The 22580-nt window shown below is 47.6% G+C and overlaps 1 protein-coding gene across 2 annotated transcripts in view; it reads right to left on the bottom strand.

Annotated features, from left to right (window-relative positions):
- LOC112225761 (potassium channel subfamily T member 2) overlaps positions 1–22580 on the bottom strand; it is a 74092-nt gene that overhangs the window by 30541 nt on the left and 20971 nt on the right. The window contains exons 3-12 of one of the 2 annotated variants that reach the window (XM_042307411.1): positions 17297–17376; positions 16908–17010; positions 14856–14912; positions 13389–13437; positions 13024–13083; positions 9289–9363; positions 8893–8976; positions 8343–8437; positions 7531–7711; positions 223–387 (exon numbers count right to left, since the gene is read on the bottom strand). In XM_042307411.1, coding sequence (XP_042163345.1) covers positions 223–387; positions 7531–7711; positions 8343–8437; positions 8893–8976; positions 9289–9363; positions 13024–13083; positions 13389–13437; positions 14856–14912; positions 16908–17010; positions 17297–17376 — 949 coding nt within the window. The remainder of the gene's footprint in view (positions 1–222; positions 388–7530; positions 7712–8342; positions 8438–8892; positions 8977–9288; positions 9364–13023; positions 13084–13388; positions 13438–14855; positions 14913–16907; positions 17011–17296; positions 17377–22580) is intronic. The other variant, XM_042307412.1, reaches the window with a different exon arrangement.

Below are 22580 nucleotides of genomic sequence, written 5' to 3' on the forward strand. Positions count from 1 at the left end.
CTCTGTTGTCAAGGGGGAAGGGTAGCTAAAGGGGGAACCAACATTTTCCTTACGGCTCCCATAAGGCTAGGGTCGGCTCTGACTGCATGACTGCATGTGTGGTTATAGATGTGGGTACGCAGACCAGAGAGTCACTGAGGCCCCTCAGATCAGATTTTTTTGTGGCCCTCACCCCCATCAAAGTTGCCCATCCCTGCCCTAGTTAAGGTTTTATGGAGAGACCTGCAGTCTGGGGTGAGCGAAGAACTCGTTGAGGAAGTCCATGAGGAGGTCTATCTTGAGGCAGCTGACACACAGCACCACGTGCTTCTCTGTCTGGGCCCGGTATCGGCTGTAGTTCCCCCCAGACTTCTGGCGCTCCATCCACAGGAAGGCCAGCTGCTCAAACTACAGATGGCAAGAATTATATTAGTGTAATTAGTGATGGACAGACAGTAGGTGGGTTGAGGTAGTGAAAGACAGTAGGTGGGTTGAGGTAGTGATAGACAGTAGGTGGGTTGAGGTAGTGATAGACAGTAGGTGGGTTGAGGTAGTGATAGATAGCTAGTAGGTGGGTTGAGGTAGTGATAGATAGCTAGTAGGTGGGTTGAGGTAGTGATAGATAGACAGTAGGTGGATTGAGGTAGTGATAGTGAAAGACAGTAGGTGGGTTGAGGCAGTGATAGACAGACAGTAGGTGGGTTGAGGTAGTGATAGTGATAGACAGTAGGTGGGTTGAGGTAGTGATAGATAGACAGTAGGTGGGTTGAGGTAGTGATAGACAGTAGGTGGGTTAAGGTAGTGAAAGACAGTAGGTGTGTTGAGGTAGTGATAGATAGACAGTAGGTGTGTTGAGGTAGTGATAGATAGACAGTAGGTGGATTGAGGTAGTGATAGATAGACAGTAGGTGGGTTGAGGCAGTGATAGACAGACAGTAGGTGGGTTGAGGTAGTGATAGTGATAGACAGTAGGTGGGTTGAGGTAGTGATAGATAGACAGTAGGTGGGTTGAGGTAGTGATAGACAGTAGGTGGGTTAAGGTAGTGAATGACAGTAGGTGTGTTGAGGTAGTGATAGATAGACAGTAGGTGTGTTGAGGTAGTGATAGATAGACAGTAGGTGGATTGAGGTAGTGATAGATAGACAGTAGGTGGGTTGAGGCAGTGATAGATAGCTAGTAGGTGGGTTGAGGTAGTGATAGATAGACAGAGGTGGGTTGAGGCAGTGATAGATAGACAGTAGGTGGATTGAGGTAGTGATAGTGAAAGACAGTAGGTGGGTTGAGGCAGTGATAGACAGACAGTAGGTGTGTTGAGGTAGTGATAGACAGACAGTAGATGGGTTGAGGTAGTGATAGATAGACAGTAGGTGGGTTGAAGTAGTGATATACAGACAGTAGGTGTGTTGAGGTAGTGATAGATAGACAGTAGGTGTGTTGAGGTAGTGATAGATAGACAGTAGGTGGATTGAGGTAGTGATAGATAGACAGTAGGTGGGTTGAGGCAGTGATAGATAGCTAGTAGGTGGGTTGAGGTAGTGATAGATAGACAGTAGGTGGGTTGAGGCAGTGATAGATAGACAGTAGGTGGATTGAGGTAGTGATAGTGAAAGACAGTAGGTGGGTTGAGGCAGTGATAGACAGACAGTAGGTGTGTTGAGGTAGTGATAGACAGACAGTAGATGGGTTGAGGTAGTGATAGATAGACAGTAGGTGGGTTGAAGTAGTGATATACAGACAGTAGGTGGGTTGAGGTAGTGATAGATAGACAGTAGGTGGGTTGAGGTAGTGATAGATAGACAGTAGGTGGGTTGAAGTAGTGATAGATAGACAGTAGGTGGGTTGAGGTAGTGATAGATAGACAGTAGGTGGTTTGAGGTAGTGATAGACAGTAGGTAGGTTGAGGTAGTGATAGATAGACAGTAGGTGGGTTGAGGTAGTGATAGATAGACAGTAGGTGGGTTGAGGTAGTGATAGATAGACAATAGGTGGGTTGAGGTATTGATAGAGGGTATATTTTGGTATATTTTGCTTGAGCATGCATAGAAATACCTGCCCTGCGTGCAAATCTAGGCCTATAAAAGTTCCCATTTGGGGATGTCTAATAGTATTTCTGATTGTCTTAACTCACCACCACTGATGAGCTGTGGAGATTCTCAAAGTATTTTTTTCGTCACCTCACACAGACAATGAACAGAGTGTTTTACGTCCATTGCGAATGACAATAGTTCCTCACTGTATTTGAAAATTCTTTCCAACGCTTCCCTTCTCGATAGGCCCAAGTAACCACAGCGCCTCAGTGTGAAATAGATGTTGCTGATCCCAGATCTCCAGTGGAAACATCATAAAATAGGCTACCTGCACACTTCACCCTTGCACAAATACAGCTGTGTCTGTTCCGAGCTCATTGGCACAGGAAACAGTGAGGGCCCAGTTGAAACAATGTTGCAAGTTCGCTGTAGCAAGAGTTAAAGCCAGACAGAGAGAGAGGCAGACAGACAGAGGAGAGAGATGAATGCTTTTGACTGAACCAACTGCCATGCGTAGCAAATGTGATTTATTGAGGATATTTATTTTTATCAGGATATTTTATTTTTCAAATATAATTTCGTATCTGGTCGGTATTTCACATATTTTCAGACAGATCCGAGGTCTGTGTCCATCAAGCGTGATCCGTCCGGGGATCCGAGGGTCAACTACAGAATTTTGGATCCGACCTGTTCGGATATCTGTCGGATCTCGGGTTAATCAGGTTAGGGTATATCCGTAAAGACCTCTAGTTGAGGTAGCGATACACGTACAGTAGGTGGGTTGAGGTAGTGATACACAGACAGTAGGTGGGTTGAGGTAGTGATACACAGACAGTAGGTGGGTTGAGGTAGTGATACACAGACAGTAGGTGGGTTGAGGTAGTGATACACAGACAGTAGGTGGGTTGAGGTAGTGATAGACAGACAGTAGGTGGGTTGAGGTAGTGACAGACAGTAGGTGGGTTGAGGTAGTGACAGACAGACAGTAGGTGGGTTGAGGTAGTGATAGAGAGACAGTATGTGGGTTGAGGTGGTGATAGACAGACAGTAGGTGGGTTGAGGTGGTGATACACAGACAGTAGGTGGGTTGAGGTAGTGACAGACAGACAGTAGGTGGGTTGAGGTAGTGATAGAGAGACAGTATGTGGGTTGAGGTAGTGATAGAGAGACAGTATGTGGGTTGAGGTGGTGATACACAGACAGTAGGTGGGTTGAGGTAGTGATACACAGACAGTAGGTGGGTTGAGGTAGTGACAGACAGTATGTGGGTTGAGGTAGTGATAGACAGACAGTAGGTGGGTTGAGGTAGTGATAGACAGACAGTAGGTGGGTTGAGGTGGTGATACACAGACAGTAGGTGGGTTGAGGTAGTGACAGACAGACAGTAGGTGGGTTGAGGTAGTGATAGAGAGACAGTATGTGGGTTGAGGTAGTGATAGAGAGACAGTATGTGGGTTGAGGTGGTGATACACAGACAGTAGGTGGGTTGAGGTAGTGATACACAGACAGTAGGTGGGTTGAGGTAGTGACAGACAGTATGTGGGTTGAGGTAGTGATAGACAGACAGTAGGTGGGTTGAGGTAGTGATAGACAGACAGTTGGTGGGTTGAAGTAGTGATAGACAGACAGTAGGTGGGTTGAGGTAGTGACAGACAGTATGTGGGTTGAGGTAGTGATAGACAGACAGTAGGTGGGTTGAGGTAGTGATAGACAGACAGTTGGTGGGTTGAAGTAGTGATAGACAGACAGTAGGTGGGTTGAGGTAGTGACAGACAGTATGTGGGTTGAGGTAGTGATAGACAGACAGTAGGTGGGTTGAGGTAGTGATAGACAGACAGTAGGTGGGTTGAGGTAGTGATACACAGACAGTAGGTGGGTTGAGGTAGTGATAGTGATAGACAGTAGGTGGGTTGAGGTAGTGATAGACAGACAGTAGGTGGGTTGAGGTAGTGATAGACAGACAGTAGGTGGGTTGAGGTAGTGATAGACAGAAGGTGGGTTGAGGTAGTGATAGACAGACAGTAGGTGGGTTGAGGTAGTGATAGACAGTAGGATGGTTGAGGTAGTGACAGACAGTAGGTGGGTTGAGGTAGTGATGGACAGTAGGTGGGTTGAGGTAGTGATAGATAGACAGTAGGTGGGTTGAGGTAGTGATAGATAGACAGTAGGTGGGTTGAAGTAGTGATACACAGACAGTAGGTGGGTTGAGGTAGTGATAGACAGACAGTAGGTGGGTTGAGGTAGTGATAGGGACAGACAGTAGGTGGTTTGAGGTAGTGACAGACAGTAGGTGGTTTGAGGTAGTGATAGACAGTAGGTGGGTTGAGGTAGTGATAGACAGACAGTAGGTGGGTTGAGGTAGTGATAGGGACAGACAGTAGGTGGTTTGAGGCAGTGATAGACAGACAGTAGGTGGGTTGAGGTAGTGATAGACAGACAGTAGGTGTGTTGAGGTAGTGATAGACAGACAGTAGGTGGGTTGAGGTAGTGATAGACAGACAGTAGGTGGGTTGAGGTAGTGATAGACAGACAGTAGGTGGGTTGAGGTAGTGATAGACAGACAGTAGGTGGGTTGAGGTAGTGATAGACAGACAGTAGGTGGGTTGAGGTAGTGATAGACAGTAGGTGGGTTGAGGTAGTGATAGACAGACAGTAGGTGGGTTGAGGTAGTGATAGACAGACAGTAGGTGGGTTGAGGTAGTGATAGACAGACAGTAGGTGGGTTGAGGTAGTGATAGACAGTAGGATGGTTGAGGTAGTGATAGACAGACAGTAGGTGGGTTGGTAGTTAGACAGACAGTAGGTGGGTTGATAGTGACAGACAGTAGGTGGGTTGAGGTAGTGATAGACAGACAGTAGGTGTGTTGAGGTAGTGATAGACAGACAGTAGGTGGGTTGAGGTAGTGATAGACAGACAGTAGGTGGGTTGAGGTTGTGATAGACAGACAGTAGGTGGGTTGAGGTAGTGATAGACAGTAGGTGGGTTGAGGTAGTGATAGACAGACAGTAGGTGGGTTGGTAGTGATAGACAGACAGTAGGTGGGTTGAGGTAGTGATAGACAGACAGTAGGTGGGTTGAGGTAGTGATAGACAGACAGTTGGTGGGTTAGTAGTGATAGACAGACAGTAGGTGGGTTGAGGTAGTGACAGACAGTATGTGGGTTGAGGTAGTGATAGACAGACAGTAGGTGGGTTGAGGTAGTGATAGACAGACAGTAGGTGGGTTGAGGTAGTGATACACAGACAGTAGGTGGGTTGAGGTAGTGATAGTGATAGACAGTAGGTGGGTTGAGGTAGTGATAGACAGACAGTAGGTGGGTTGAGGTAGTGATAGACAGACAGTAGGTGGGTTGAGGTAGTGATAGACAGAAGGTGGGTTGAGGTAGTGATAGACAGACAGTAGGTGGGTTGAGGTAGTGATAGACAGTAGGATGGTTGAGGTAGTGACAGACAGTAGGTGGGTTGAGGTAGTGATAGATAGACAGTAGGTGGGTTGAGGTAGTGATAGATAGACAGTAGGTGGGTTGAGGTAGTGATAGATAGACAGTAGGTGGGTTGAAGTAGTGATACACAGACAGTAGGTGGGTTGAGGTAGTGATAGACAGACAGTAGGTGGGTTGAGGTAGTGATAGGGACAGACAGTAGGTGGTTTGAGGTAGTGACAGACAGTAGGTGGTTTGAGGTAGTGATAGACAGTAGGTGGGTTGAGGTAGTGATAGACAGACAGTAGGTGGGTTGAGGTAGTGATAGGGACAGACAGTAGGTGGTTTGAGGCAGTGATAGACAGTAGGTGGTTTGAGGTAGTGATAGACAGTAGGTGGGTTGAGGTAGTGATAGACAGACAGTAGGTGTGTTGAGGTAGTGATAGACAGACAGTAGGTGGGTTGAGGTAGTGATAGACAGACAGTAGGTGGGTTGAGGTAGTGATAGACAGACAGTAGGTGGGTTGAGGTAGTGATAGACAGACAGTAGGTGGGTTGAGGTAGTGATAGACAGACAGTAGGTGGGTTGAGGTAGTGATAGACAGTAGGTGGGTTGAGGTAGTGATAGACAGACAGTAGGTGGGTTGAGGTAGTGATAGACAGACAGTAGGTGGGTTGAGGTAGTGATAGACAGACAGTAGGTGGGTTGAGGTAGTGATAGACAGTAGGATGGTTGAGGTAGTGATAGACAGACAGTAGGTGGGTTGAGGTAGTGATAGACAGACAGTAGGTGGGTTGAGGTAGTGATAGACAGTAGGTGGGTTGAGGTAGTGATAGACAGACAGTAGGTGTGTTGAGGTAGTGATAGACAGACAGTAGGTGGGTTGAGGTAGTGATAGACAGACAGTAGGTGGGTTGAGGTTGTGATAGACAGACAGTAGGTGGGTTGAGGTAGTGATAGACAGTAGGTGGGTTGAGGTAGTGATAGACAGACAGTAGGTGGGTTGAGGTAGTGATAGACAGACAGTAGGTGGGTTGAGGTAGTGATAGACAGACAGTAGGTGGGTTGAGGTAGTGATAGACAGACAGTAGGTGGGTTGAGGTAGTGATAGACAGACAGTAGTAGTGATAGACAGGTTGTAGGTGGGTTGAGGTAGTGATAGACAGACAGTAGGTGGGTTGAGGTAGTGATGAGTGATAGACAGGTAGGATGGTTGAGGTAGTGATAGATAGACAGACAGACAGTGTAGGTAGGTGGGTTGAGGTAGTGATAGACAGACAGTAGGTGGGTTGAGGTTGTGATAGACAGACAGTAGGTGGGTTGAGGTAGTGATAGACAGTAGGTGGGTTGAGGTAGTGATAGATAGACAGTAGGTGGGTTGAGGTAGTGATAGACAGACAGTAGGTAGGTAATGATAATAGTGATAAACAGTTGTTTATATTTGAACCAGGAGGCTGCCTGCATGTTAATGTGCTCTGTGGCATCCCCATGCATCAGACAGGCTGGATGGCAGGGAGGGAGACTGGAGGTTCTCCTCTCCCTGACAGCAGACACGGCTGAAACCCACACACTCAGAGGGGGTGAGGAGGTGTTGGGCAGCCAGTAAATGTCAGGGGGTATTTATGGATGAAAGACAGGGAGAGGGAGTGAGAGGGCTACATGGCTCTGTGTGCCATTTCCTGTCCTGCTCAAACATGCCTCCCAGAGCACAACAGTACAGCGGCTCAGACCACACACACACACACACACACACACACACACACACACACACACACACACGCACACGCTGACACACACACACACACACACACACACACACACACACACACACATAAAAGGTTCCTATTATCACAACTGAAATGACAGTAATGGGACATGGGGAGAGGAGAGGGATACTACTATGGGCAGGAAATGACAGATTCACTGAAACAGTGACACTATGCTCTTCTGTATAATTGGAATATCTGATGTACAATATTATTGTTCAGTCGGATCCTCCCCTCAGCAGTATGTGTGGGGAATACATCAGGGAGAAATACTGGAAAATAGCACCAGCAAAATACAATGAAAACAACAACAGCAATGGGATTTTCCCCTCACCTGTATGGGAAGCACGATGAGCGCCACACAGATCATGATGACCACTAGCAGCTGAGAAGGCCATATCTGGGGTGTGACATCACCGAAGCCCACAGTAGAGAAGGTGACCACGCAGAAGTAGAGCGAGTCAAACAGAGTCAGGTTGTTTCCTGCTCGCTCTAGGTGCTGGATCCCACATATACTGAGGGGAGGTGGAGGTGGTGGAGGAGGAGGTGGAGGAGGAGGAAGAAGCAGAGAAGAGGTGTAGGAGGAGGTGGAGATGGAGGATGTGGAGGAGGAGGTGGAGGATGGAGAGGATGAGGACGGAGGTGGAGGAGGAGATTAAGGAGAGGAAGAAAGCCAATTATGATGGGGATTGAGAGGGGAGTCAGAGGGGGAGGGGAGGAACAGGAGGAGAGAGAGATGGACAGGTGGGAAGGAGGAAGTAAGCATGAGAAGACCAGAGGGAACTACCGTGTGTGTGTGTGTGTGTGTGTGTAGTGAGTGCGGGCATGCACGTCTGTCGACAGTGTGTGTGCAAAGTGTTTGTGCACAGTGTGTATATGACTAGTGTGTGTTTACCCAGAGCTGAAGGGCCAGTTGAGTCAACATTGTGCTGTCAGTAGTGATAAGGTCAGCCAGTCTCATCCAGGAAGCTTTTCAGACCTCCAGGACCTAATATTATGCTATATCAGCCTGGGCTATTACTCAAAGCTAGCCTCTACCAACCACTCAATACTGCTACACCACTCCTATACCTGCCATTGGGCTCAAGTAGAGGAAAACCCCCCTCTTCCTCCCAGTGATTGCTAGCAGTGATTGTGGTGACCCACCAGGTGAACATGAGGCAGACCAGGGTGCAGATGAGGATGAGGACCTGGTTGAACATAGCTGAGTGAGTACGCTGGATGGCCCGGTGCAGATCATTCTGAAACACAGCAGGAGAGAGAGAGAGAGAGAGAGAGAGAGAGAGAGAGAGAGAGAGAGAGAGAGAGAGAGAGAAAGAGAAAGAGAGAGAGAGAGAGGTGATAAGAAAAAGATAGTGTTGTGACATGGGGAGGATAAGTGTAAAGCCATTGCATCTTCATAATGTCCCAAAAACCAGAGAAGAATACAAAGATAATTGAGGGACAAGGACAAAATGAATATGATGTGTATAATACAAGAAAATAATAGAGAATACATGCACTTACATCTGTAAGAATGAGTGGGAGTCAAAACTTGTGGTATAAAGAGAAATAGAGAACAGTGTTTTTAAGAGGTGCAGAGATGTCATCTGAAAGAAACAGTGGAAGAGATGAGATAAAGAGACACCTGAGAGAACAGTTGTGAGGTGGAGAGATGAGGTGACATAAACTGAGCAATACATATGTATTTTCTCACTATCATGTTCTCCAAGGCATGTTTGGCCAGCCAGCAGTTGAGAAACACAGGGATGAACAGATTTCTGAGGGAGGGCAAAATCACCTGAAGGAGAAAGAGATTTAGTCTGTGTTTTGGTGAGTGCTAACGGCATTATTCATCATCATGCATTATCAAAGGTCCTTATCTTTTGTAAGTTTGGTGAGATATTGAAGGGAAAAATTGCCAGTGGGGGAAGGAGCATTTTGCAGCAACAACATAGGGTAGAGTATCTTACTGAGCACAGGCATGCAACATCCTATATATTGTGTGAAATGTATTCCCTGTACAGGGTTGAATCTACTGTACAATGGGATCAAAGAACAAATAGCTCACTAGGCATAATGTTCCATAATGCATGCGTTTGATTGGACTCACAGTGATCACAAAGGGAACAGCACTGATCATCTCCAGGATGAAGGGAACACGCAACACTTGCTCCCAAACGTTGCCCTGGAAACACAACAACACACGTAGGTCAGAGAAACTCCATTGTCATGGCAACTTCAGGGATGACCAGATAAAGTGTTCCTTTGACTGGATTTGTGAATGAGATGGCCACGTTTACCCTGTTGAACACGGACACGGACAAGGGTGACCCTCCTTTGCTACCTGTTCACTTCCACTTAAAAAGGAGGCATTACTCAGGTTTCAGTCTGTAAACTTCTTGTACAATTAAGATGTCAAATATCATGTCGCATTTTTATGTGTTCAGCCACAGCTTCCTTATAGCTAACCAGAGACCTGGTTTGCGTGGGTGGACAGCCAGAGCCAGGCCTTGTGTATGTCCACAGAGATATCGATGAGGTTTAAGCATTAAAACCTCCACCTCCTCCTGGGCCCCTGACTGACACTGTAGCAGGCTAGGCAGTGAGCCATGGTGTGACAGCTCCACAGACCAATAGACACACCACTAGTTTGCTACGTACATCAAAGAGCAGGGATGCTGGGTAACCCTCCATGGGGGATCAGATCACACGCTGCCTCTCTCTGGGGGGATTCCTTTATCCCAGTCACTCTCAGGCATCATTCAATAGGGAGAGCCTGTTGAGGCTCCTCAAAATACAGGGTCGGCCTGAGCCTTTTGGGGGTCCTAAGCACGATTTGGATGCCCCCCCCACACACCTCGTGGGTAAAACATTTTAGTAGCCCCGCTCTTGACAGCCCCCCCTCTTGAATTTAAGTTTTAAAGTTAATTTCCTACAATTAAACAAATTTTGTTAGGGGGAGTAGACAAAATGGTGCAGTTTTAAAGCAAGCATTCTGCAATTCTACATATTTTGCCATGGAGTGGAGAGAAGTTTAACCAAGTTCAACACATTTCATGCAATTCTACACATGTTAATGATATCTGAGTGAAAGTGATCAACAAAATCAATGGGGGCCTCTTGGAGGTCAGGGCCACTGGGCACATGCCCTGCGTGCTTGGTCGGTATTCGGCCATGATTATGCCTACTACAAGTTTAGATAGCTGGCTAGACTAACTTACCAATCGAACAATCGTTAACTGACCGGGTGAATTGAGTGACAGTCAGTGACTGACATAACAATAGAAAAACTGCTGATGCACAACCACATTTTAATATTGAACCTTGGCTATTCTAATATTCTAACTCTCAACAGTAATTTGAGACCTCGACTGAGTCCCACCCCCCCAAAACAAATGTGGGTACCGGGGGCCACTTATGCCTGGAGACGGCCCTGCTCAGATATATGCTTAATCTAGACTGTATATCAGAGGATCAAATGATGAGATGTAAAGTACATTCCCCCAGGACATGTCACATGTATCTACATAGACATACACAGACTGAGGCTTGTTGTTTTGTGGGGCACCAAAATAGCTATCCATCTCCAGCAGTGTCTGTGAAGGCACTCAGTTTCTGTAATCTCAACACTAAAACACTGTGGAACACCCAGTAAAATACAGTCCATGTGTTTTACAGCATTAATGTTGTAGATAGCACTGCATTATGGCAAAATGCTGAAAAAGAATCAATAAATCAAGTTTATTTATAAAGCCCTTTTTACATCAGCCGATGTCACAAAGTGCTATACAGAAACCTAGTCTAAAACCCCAAACAGCAAGAAATGCATATGTAGAAGCACGGTGACTAGGGAAGAAACCTAGAGAGGAACCAGGCTATGAGGGCTGGCCAGTCCTCTTCTGGCTGTGCCGGGTGGAGATTATAACAGTACATGGTCAAGATGTTCAAATGTTCATAGATGACCAGCAGGGTCAAATAATAATAGTCACAGTAGTTGTAGAGGGTGCAACAAATCAGCACCTCAGGTGTGAATGTCAGTTGGCTTTTCATAGCCGATCATTCAGAGTTAGAGACAGCAGGTCGCACCACCGCTAACTAGCTAGCCGTTTCACATCCGTTACACCTACTGTAGATTCAAATGATCAGTTTCAGGCGCCAACCTGTCGGGTGAGACACATGACTATTTAAGTAAATATCTTCTTGAAGCGGCTGTGAAGTGGAAGAATATTTTCAGCAGCTTCTGGGTAGGTACCTTGACTTGTTTATAAGTATTTTTATTGCTAGCCAACGTTGAATTACTGCAATTGTTCTTAGCTAACCTAGCTAGCTGGCTAACGTTTGCTATCTATCTATCTATCTATCTATCTATCTATCTATCTATCTATCTATCTATCTATCTATCTATCTATCTATCTATCTATCTATCTATCTATCTATCTATCTATCTATCTATCTATCTATCTATCTATCTATCTATCTATCTATCTATCTATCTATCTATCTATCTATCTATCTATCTATCTATCTATCTAGCCAGCTAGTTAGCTAGCTCAAGTTGACACAACCCAGATAATAACTGTTGTGATTATAGGCTTTTAGGTACACCACAGCCTCTGAGTGCCATAGAGGATAAACTGAGTACAGATTAGTGACTGTTATGTTTTCACCGCTACTACAGAGATAATGGTTTGTTTCTAGCAGTTCAAAAGATATTACCCATATTATTACCTTCGCATCGTTTATTTTTCCTGATTGACAGGCTTAATTTGACACATAAACCACGTCGTGGGCCGTTACACCAGTCGCGAGCCACCAAAGCGGATTCGAATGAGCACTGCACCTGTATTGTATCGAGGTGTTTGCGACCTAAGGTGCTTGCCACTGAGCAGCTGTAACACAGTGTTGCTGGCGGTAGCTAGTAAAGTGGCCAATTTTTTCCATCCCAGGATTATATTTCAAGTGGTAGCCATCTAGATGTCACCTTGATACAGGCTACTCAATGAGGAGAGCATGAACGGCAACAACACAAGGACACAGTGTTCTCAGATGTCACAACCCTGTGTGATTGGGTTCAGTTTGAATGACCTCTAGTGAGGTAAGTACACACACACACAACACCAGCTTGATATGCCCTATGTCACCTTTCTTTTTACCCTCAGGGTAACATCCCCGGTGCTCTCTGTCTCTCTGTCTCTCATTCTATTATGTATTGTTCTATGCTTGTCCTAAGGGTGAGAAGAGCTGACAAATCAGAACTGAGGAGGATTGTTACGGAGCCCCATGATGAACACCTGATTCTGCGCTGACTTCTCTCTCCTGGATGCTCTACTGTACATACTGTCCCGTTGTGTGTTTCACCGCCTCTGAACACCCTTACCCCGAATAGATTTGCCCCTGATCATAGGTCTAGGATTGTACCCAATCCCAATTTGAACTTCCTCTCTCTCTTAGTCTCTGTCTCCCCACACGCCCCACACACAGGCAAACAATATTGTTTTTAAATTAGTGTTGTAGTGTTGTTCTTATTTGGTTACATATGTGTTAATTGTTGTTACTTCTATAGTCAATTATTTTGTGTACTTTGTTGTTAATATTGTTACCAATTTAAATTAATAGTTTTTCTTACATTTAGATTTCAGTGAGAATTTCACTGTAAATTTACAGCATTGACCTGGCACCAGAGTTACCAGCGCAATACTGTAATTTTGGGATGCTGTAATCTGTTTTACAGTAAGGGAAATAGTACTGTGAAATATATTACAGCAAATTTACAGTATTAAGTTGGCAACTCTGGTTCCAGTATAATTCTGTACATTTACAGGGAACAGATTTACAGTGTACTGACCTTGTAGCTGAGGTACACAAGCAACATGGTCTCGAAAAAGCTGATGAAAGCTACAAGCACCTGGAGAGAGATGAAAGGAGAGAGAGAGAGAGAGAAAGAAAGAGAGAGAGAAAGATTGGAGTAGTAACAGCAATAGAGAGTGAGAGAGACAGAGAGTGGGTGGAATCATCATTTTGATGATTGAACTCCATCAATAAGAAGTTAAAGTGAAGCAATAAACCAGAGAGAGAGAGAGAGAGTGTGTGTGTGTGTGTGTGTGTGTGTGTGTGTGTGTGTGTGCGTGCGTGCGTGCGTGCGTGCGTGCGTCCGTGTGTGCGTGTGTGTAGACAGCCTTGTTAATATGACAGTTCAACATTGTGTCTGACCTGTAGAGCCCACAGAGGCAGAGGCCTATTCACCCAGATGATAAGAGACCTGCAGACACAGAACAAACAGAGCACATCATACATGACACAGAGGGAGGAGAGGAAAGGAGGGAGAAGAAAAGAAAAAGGAGATGTAACAGGGGTAAATATTAAAAGGACTCCCTTTCAAATATGATCAATCCAACGACATAACGCCTCTTGTAATTATGTTGTTCACAAGCGAGTGGTTCTGATCTACAGCGGCCATTAGACTTCCTCTGTGAAAAAGCATCACAATCAATGTTCGCAGATAACATGAATGCAGATTTACAGCTCTGTTGTGAGAAAGAGGCTCTATCCAGAGGCCTCTCGGGGCTTATCATTGCTGCCTTCTGAGTCTGCTGCCTGGAGTGTGTGTCAGCCAAAGAGCAACGGCCAGTCAAAGTCTTTATTAAGCACACTCTGTCATACTCCTTATTCATTTATAGCCAGAGTTTACACAGTGTCACCAGCCGCCAATTAAATAAATATGTCCCTGAGCAGGACTGGAGGCAGAGCCCAAGGACCCAGTCACATCTGGGACATACTCAGTCAGTTGGATGGTCGGTTTGCTGGTCACTCGCTCACTCACTCACTCACTCACTCACTCACTCACTCACTCACTCACTCACTCACTCACTCACTCACTCGTGCCTTTGAATCTCAGTCCACACCACTGGACATTCCACTCCTAGTAAGGACATTTTGGATGAGTGCAAACTAAGTTCACTTTTAAGTGCAAATCATCAGTCCCAAGACTCCTAATTCAAATAGTTTCTGTTCGCTTAGCCTTGAGGCTCTGGTCTAGTGCACACACTCACACTCACAGCAGCCCCAAGACATTTCCTGTATCAGTCTTTGACTGGTTTACAGACAGCAGCTGCTAATTATGTTATATGGACACTACATACAGTAGATATTATGTTGGCATGAAATCCATACAGGTAACATTGTGACAAACTAATGTGCTACTGCAATAATGTAATGTTTGCAGGTTGGCATTTATTGTCATGAATCTTGCCCTGGAGGCAGAATGGTCACTAGCTGGCATAGCCACAAAGTCATCAAAACCTAACCCTAAACTTAACCACACTGCTAACCCTAATGCTTAACCATAACTTTATATTAAGACCAAAAAGCACATTTTTGTTTTCATACATTTTTAGGATATAGCCAATTTTTTCTATGCAGTTGACCCATCTAGCGGAAATCGCTCAGTTCTGCCTCCAGGGCAATAGTCATGACAATAAACGTCAATCTGCATAATGTACCATGTCTACATCTCCAACCTCTCTATTACTCACAGTATCATTAACTGTCTGTTGTACATGGTCTCATTACAGTGCTCTGTGGTGGACACAAGATGAACATCTCTCTCTCTGTATTAGACTCCCAGATCAGTCTTGGCTCCTCATTAAAGATGAATGGGACATAAACATGTAAACTTACCAGTCAAACTGGGTCCTGCTGGGGTGGACCGATGCATTCTGTTTGGAACAGTCCAGACTACAGGGGAAACATGCATAACAAGAGGACTGAAACGTGTCATGTTTGGACATTCAAAGAGTTTTAGCTTCCTGTGTTCCTCAACCCCATCCTATATGACCTCAAATTTCTCTCTCTCTGTTTCCTCCAGAATTGTAATGCCGGTGTTCTCAACATTACCCATTTCTCTACCCCCTACTCTTTCCCGTTCCACTGTCCTTCCCTACATCTGGTCTCTACCCCCTACTCTTTCCCTTTCCACTGTCCTTCCCTACATCTGGTCTCTACCCCCTACTCTTTCCCTTTCCACTGTCCTTCCCTACATCTGGTCTCTACCCCCTACTCTTTCCCATTCCACTGTCCTTCCCTACATCTGGTCTCTATCCCCTACTCTTTCCCTTTCCACTGTCCTTCCCTACATCTGGTCTCTATCCCCTACTCTTTCCCTTTCCACTGTCCTTCCCTACATCTGGTCTCTACCCCCTACTCTTTCCCATTCCACTGTCCTTCCCTACATCTGGTCTCTATCCCCTACTCTTTCCCATTCCACTGTCCTTCCCTACATCTGGTCTTTCCCATTCCACTGTCCTTCCCTACATCTGGTCTCTATCCCCTACTCTTTCCCTTTCTACTGTCCTTCCCTACATCTGGTCTTTCCCATTCCACTGTCCTTCCCTACATCTGGTCTCTTCCCCTACTCTTTCCCTTTCTACTGTCCTTCCCTACATCTGGTCTCTATCCCCTACTCTTTCCCTTTCCACTGTCCTTCCCTACATCTGGTCTCTATCCCCTACTCTTTCCCTTTCCACTGTCCTTCCCCACATCTGGTCTCTATCCCCTACTCTTTCCCTTTCCACTGTCCTTCCCTACATCTGGTCTCTATCTCCCAGCCCCTGGCCAAGCAAAACTACCTTAAACCTAACCTTTACATCTCGTCTTTACCTATCCCTCTTGCTCCATAGTAAGTACTGACTGACCACTCTCCACCAATACTCCTCACGTCCTCTCCACCAATATTCCTAACTCCCTCTCCACCAATACTCCTCACTCCCTCTCTACCAATACTCCTCATGTCCTCTCCACCAATACTCCTCATGTCCTCTCCACCAATACTCCTCACTCCCTCTCCACCAATACTCCTAACTCCCTCTCCACCAATACTCCTAACTCCCTCTCCACTGATACTCCTCACTACCTCTCCACTGATACTCCTCACCCCCCCCACTGATACTCCCCACTCCCTCTCCACCAATACTCCTCACCCCCTCTCCACTGATACTCCCCACTCCCTCTCCACCAATACTCCTCACCCCCTCTCCACTGACACTCCTCACTACCTCTCCACCAATACTCCTCACCCCCTCTCCACTGATACTCCTCACTCCCTCTCCACCAATACTCCTCACCCCCTCTCCACTGATACTCCCCACTCCCTCTCCACCAATACTCCTCACTCCCTCTCCACTGATACTCCTCACTCCCTCTCCACTGATACTCCTCACTACCTCTCCACTGATACTCCTCACTCCCTCTCCACCAATACTCCTCACTACCTCTCCACTGATACTCCCCACTCCCTCTCCACCAATACTCCTCACTACCTCTCCACTGATACTCCTCACTCCCTCTCCACCAATACTCCTCACCCCCTCTCCACTGATACTCCCCACTCCCTCTCCACCAATACTCCTCGCTCCCTCTCCACTGATACTCCTCACTCCCTCTCCACTGATACTCCTCACTACCTCTCCACTGATACTCCCCACTCCATCTCCACCAATCCTCCTCACTCCCTCTCCACTGATACTCCTCACTACCTCTCCACTGATACTCCCCACTCCATCTCCACCAATACTCCTAACTCCCTCTCCACTGATACTCCTCACCCCTCACTACCTCTCCACTGATACTCCTCACTCCATCTCCACCAATACTCCCTACTCCCTCTCCACCAATACTCCCCACTCCCTCTCCAATACTAAAGGCACTCTTATTTACCCCCCCCCCCTTCCTCACCAGTCCTGTCTCTCCTCCTGTGGGTCATCCAGTAGGACTCTGACCATGTAGAGGAGACAGCTCAATACTTTCAGAGAGAAGTTGAACAGCCTCACCCTCAGACCTGCAGCACATAAACCAACCACAGCAAGTCAATAAAGTCAACGAATTAATCAATTCAACATAATACATTATCATCAATCAATGGCTGTGTTTACACAGGCAGCCCAATTCTGATATTTTGCCACGAATTGGTCTTTTGAACAATCCGATCAGATCTTTTGCCAATAATTGGGTAAAAGATCAGAATTGGGCTGCCAGTGTAAACACAGATTTGAAAAGATTATGTAATGACAGCCAGTCTATAGGACTATAAGTAGGAACTCCATGTCTGAACATTGACAACTCACTGGATCTTTGGTTTTTGATGAAGAACAGCTTGAGGCGCTCCTTGAAAGTGTTTTCATTCACATAGAATTCTACCTGCACCCTGAGAGAGGGAGGGATGGAGAGAGGGAGAGATAGAGAGAGGGAGGGATGGATGGAGAATGACCAGTGAAGAGGAAGATGGGTAACAGGTGAATACCAAAGTTAAGGGAGGGGGAGTAGTGGAGATTGAGGGAGAGGTAGATAGATATGGGAAAATAAAAGGAAAGAAATGAGACAACAGAGAGCGAGAATGGAAAAGAGGAGAGTGGAGTGAGAGAATAGAGGTAGAGAGAGAGAGACATAGAGAGAGGTGATAATAGTTATAGGAACAGCAGCAATAAGTTGAGAAATAAATAACAGTGTGGTTAGGTTATATTAAAGATGGGAGGAAATGATGTCGCTGTGTGTCTTCCCCAGTCAGTCAGCCTGCCATGGCAGCTGTAGTCAGCCTCGTTATCTCTGCTGATTAAATATACAGCAACAAATGACTTCCCTCTGTTCTGCTGAATATGAAGAGTCCATAATTACTGCTCTCTCCTCCCTCACCCCCTCAGTCCCTACTGCCAGACAGACCACATAGTACACACACAGCCAACGCCTGAAATACACACCTCCATATGCCATTAAGATCCTATATCGGTATATGGACACATACAGGAAGGAACTCAGTCACATGGGATAACATGCAAAACAAAGACAAGAGTAGTGAGTGCACTCCATGGATACATACATATGAAACACACACACACAAATATGCGCACGCACGCAGTCCGGCATGCACTCACACATACACCCTGTCATCAGGAAATCTAATTTCCTGGTAGACCCACTCATGAGAGATTGGCCACTTCTTCTGTTCTTTCATCCTACAGAAAGTGGCGTAGAGGAAGGCAGCGCTGGATGACCCAGACACAGGATGAAAACAGAGGCCCAGCACACACAGGTGCTGTGCCTCATGTACACAGATGAAACTGAAAGGTCACAATCTAATCTCCTTACTGGTGGGGGTCTTCACAGGGTTTTAATACTGTAGATGAAAACCAGGACCCCACATAGTGGTCCCTCACTCACACACACACACACACACCCCGTTAGCAACCATACACTCTTAGCACATAAGGAACGTTGCTCTTTGTTGCTATGGTGATGGAGCTTCTTTCTTTCGGTCAATATTTCTCTCAGACACGCGCGTTTGCACACACACACTGCAGATCTGTCAGCCAACTCTTTGTATACATGAACATGCTGGATAAAATGCTAAAAAAACACCAAGGAGAGTAAAATGCACCATTGGGTAAGAAACGTATTTGCAACCGAATGCAGTGAGAAACTGTTACACAATGCACTTGCCATTAAAGTGGCAGTAGGGAGGCTAAAGAGATGGATTACTCCTATCTGCAGACAACCATTACCATTAAACACACATGTCCCATAACATATTTACTGTAGGCTCTACCCTTCATTAACATCTGGCCTTAAAGTACACATTGCCTGCTATACCACAATATATGTAAATAGGTAACAGAGTCATAACAGTTAAAGAATACGTCTGATCTGGGAACAGTGTGTGTCGCACTTTAAATGATTGAATGACCCTCATTATCACTAGATACAGAGCTAAAGCCATGGTACATTAGGCAGGCTGGGGTTAAGATGATATGGTATTGTGGCAGTGGATTTGAACTGGGTCCATACTAATTCCTACATTAGCACTGATAAGATCAAAGCATTAGCTCTAGAAAATGTTCCACTTAGTAATGGAAAAGTCCTCTACACAGTCAGCACTATGAAGCACAATCTGGAACTTTCTGTACAGCATCAGCCTCTAAATTAAATTTAGATAAACAAAGTAAAAATGGTGAATGCTCTGCTTTCTGGCACCTGTCTCTGTTTTCCACACATTAATCTGTTTTACTTACAACTAAACGATATCAGGCTTCCTCTTACCTTCCCTCTCCCATCCCCCTCCTCCTCCTACCTTCCCTCTCCCACCCCCTCCTCCTCCTACCTTCCCTCTCCCATCCCCCTCCTCCTCCTACCTTCCCTCTCCCATCCCCCTCCTCCTCCTACCTTCCCTCTCCCACCCCTCCTCCTTCTACCTTCCCTCTCCCATCCCCCTCCTCCTACCTTCCCTCGCCCATCCTCCTCCTCCTATCTTCCCTCTCCCATCCCCCTCCTCCTCCTACCTTCCCTCTCCCATCCCCCTCCTCCTACCTTCCCTCTCCCACCCCCTCCTCCTCCTACCTTCCCTCTCCCATCCCCCTCCTCCTCCTACCTTCCCTCTCCCATCCCCCTCCTCCTCCTACCTTCCCTCTCCCACCCCCTCCTCCTTCTACCTTCCCTCTCCCATCCCCCTCCTCCTCCTACCTTCCCTCTCCCACCACCTCCTCCTTCTACCTTCCCTCTCCCATCCCCCTCCTCCTACCTTCCCTCGCCCATCCTCCTCCTCCTATCTTCCCTCTCCCATCCCCCCCTCCTCCTACCTCCCCTCCCATCCCCCTTCCTCCTACCTTCCCATCCCCCCCTCCTCCTCCTACCTTCCCTCTCCCACCCCCTCCTCCTCCTACCTTCCCTCTCCCATCCTCCCCTACCTCCTCCACCCCCCTTCCCTACCTTCCCATCCCATCCCCCTCCTCCTCCTACCTTCCCTCTCCCATCCCCCTCCTCCTTCTACCTTCCCTCTCCCACCCCCCCTCCTTCTTACCTTCCCTCTCCCATCCTCCTCCTCCTACCTTCCCTCGCCCATCCTCCTCCTCCTATCTTCCCTCTCCCATCCCCCTCCTCCTCCTACCTTCCCTCTCCCACCCCCTCCTCCTCCTACCTTCCCTCTCCCATCCCCCTCCTCCTCCTACCTTCCCTCTCCCATCCCCCTCCTCCTCCTACCTTCCCTCTCCCACCCCCTCCTCCTCCTACCTTCCCTCTCCCACCCCCCCTCCTCCTACCTTCCCTCTCCCATCCTCCTCCTCCTATCTTCCCTCTCCCATCCCCCTCCTCCTCCTACCTTCCCTCTCCCATCCCATCCTCCTCCTACCTTCCCTCTCCCATCCCCCTCCTCCTACCTTCCCTCTCCCATCCCCCCCTCCTCCTCCTACCTTCCCTCTCCCATCCCCCTCCTCCTTCCTACCTTCCCTCTCCCCCTCCCATCCCCCTCCTCCTCCTACCTTCCCTCTCCCATCCCCCCCCTCCTCCTCCTACCTTCCCTCTCCCATCCCCCCTCCTCCTTCCTACCTTCCCTCTCCTTCCCTCTCCCATCCTCCTCCTCCTACCTTCCCTCTCCCATCCTCCTCCCCTCCTCCTATCCCCCCTTCTCCTACCTTCCATCCTTTCCTCCTCCTATCTTCCCTCTCCCATCCCCCCCCTCCTCCTCCTACCTTCCCTCTCCCATCCTCCTCCTCCTCCTATCTTCCCTCTCCCATCCCCCTCCTCCTCCTACCTTCCCTCTCCCATCCCCCCCCTCCTCCTCCTATCCCCTTCCTTCTCCCTCTCCCCCCCTCCTCCTCCTACCTTCCCTCTCCCACCCCCCCCTCCTCTACCTTCCCTCTCCCATCCCCCTCCTCCTCCTACCTTCCCTCTCCCATCCCCTCCTCCTCCTATCTTCCCTCTCCCATCCCCCTCCTTCTCCTACCTTCCCTCTCCTTTCCCCCCTCCTCCTCCTACCTTCCCCTCCCATCCCCTACCTTCCCATCCCCCTCCTCCTCCTACCTTCCATCTCCTTTCCCCCTCCTCCTCCTATCTTCCCTCTCCCATCCCCCTCCTCCTCCTACCTTCCCTCTCCCATCCCCCCTCCCCCTACCTCTCTCCCACCCCTCCTCCTTCTACCTTCCCTCTCCCATCCCCCTCCCCCTTCCTCCTCCTACCTTCCCTTCCCTCCCATCCCCCTCCTCCTCCTACCTTCCCTCTCCCATCCTCCTCCTCCTCCTACCTTCCCTCTCCCATCCCCCTCCTCCTCCTACCTTCCCTCTCCCATCCCCCTCCTCCTCCTACCTTCCTTCTCCCACCCCCTCCTCCTTCTACCTTCCCTCTCCCATCCCCCTCCTCCTACCTTCCCTCGCCCATCCTCCTCCTCCTATCTTCCCTCTCCCATCCCCCTCCTCCTCCTACCTTCCCTCTCCCATCCTCCTCCTCCTCCTACCTTCCCTCTCCCATCCCCCTCCTCCTCCTATCTTCCCTCTCCCATCCCCCTCCTCCTCCTACCTTCCTTCTCCCACCCCCCCTCTTCCTACCTTCCCTCTCCTATCCCCCTCCTCTACCTTCCCTCTCCCATCCTCCTCCTCCTACCTTCCCTCTCCCATCATCCTCCTCCTCCTATCTTCCCTCTCCCATCCCCCTGCTTCTCCTACCTTCCATCTCCTTTCCCCCTCCTCCTCCTACCTTCCCTCTCCCATCCCCCTCCCATCCCCCTGCTTCTCCTACCTTCCATCTCCTTTCCCCCTCCTTCTCCTATCTTCCCTCTCCCATCCCCCTCCTCCTCCTATCTTCCCTCTCCCATCCCCCTCCTCCTCCTACCTTCCCTCTCCCATCCCCCTCCTCCTCCTACCTTCCCTCTCCCATCTCCCTCCTTCTCCTATCTTCCCTCTCCCATCCTCCTCCTATCTTCCCTCTCCCATCCCCCTCCTTCTCCTATCTTCCCTCTCCCATCCCCCTCCTACCTTCAGTCTGCTGTTAATTACCCATCTCTTATTCATTCCATCACCCTGCCTCTTCCCACTAGTGTTATTTCCTTACACTACACACTAAAGGTGATCACCCTTTCAGCCGTCCAACCATCCATATCTCTATTTATAAGTCTCTTTATAGTCCCTCCAACTCTGAAAGAAGCCATGGCAACTTTCCACAGCAGCGAACAAATCATTTGAGAAGTCACTCTGCTCCTGATGTGCTTCTAAGAGGCAGCTTTGAGACTTGAGGGGGCCACAGAAGAGAAGAAGTAAAGTGGAAATATAGCCGTGGGATAGATTATAGTGTAGAACATTATTTCAAAGCCAAAGAAGAACAAACCACACAATAACACATCGCTCCTAGCAGTAACCTGACTACATTTCCTAAAAAGCTTTACTCATTATGATGTAAGAGTAGATAATTGCTCAAAATAATTGCTTTGGTAGATTGAATTCAAACAAACATGTCAGATAGAACCAGAGGTAAGGTTGATTATTTTTGATGATTGATTATTTTGTTCTTCAAATACACCATCTATAAGATTTAATGTGGTTCAATGGTCATTAATGAACATATTTTTAAACAACAAAAATAATTGTTTACCGA

The sequence above is a fragment of the Oncorhynchus tshawytscha genome, linkage group LG27 (assembly GCF_018296145.1).
Source record: "Oncorhynchus tshawytscha isolate Ot180627B linkage group LG27, Otsh_v2.0, whole genome shotgun sequence".
In the NCBI taxonomy this organism is placed as follows: domain Eukaryota; kingdom Metazoa; phylum Chordata; class Actinopteri; order Salmoniformes; family Salmonidae; genus Oncorhynchus; species Oncorhynchus tshawytscha.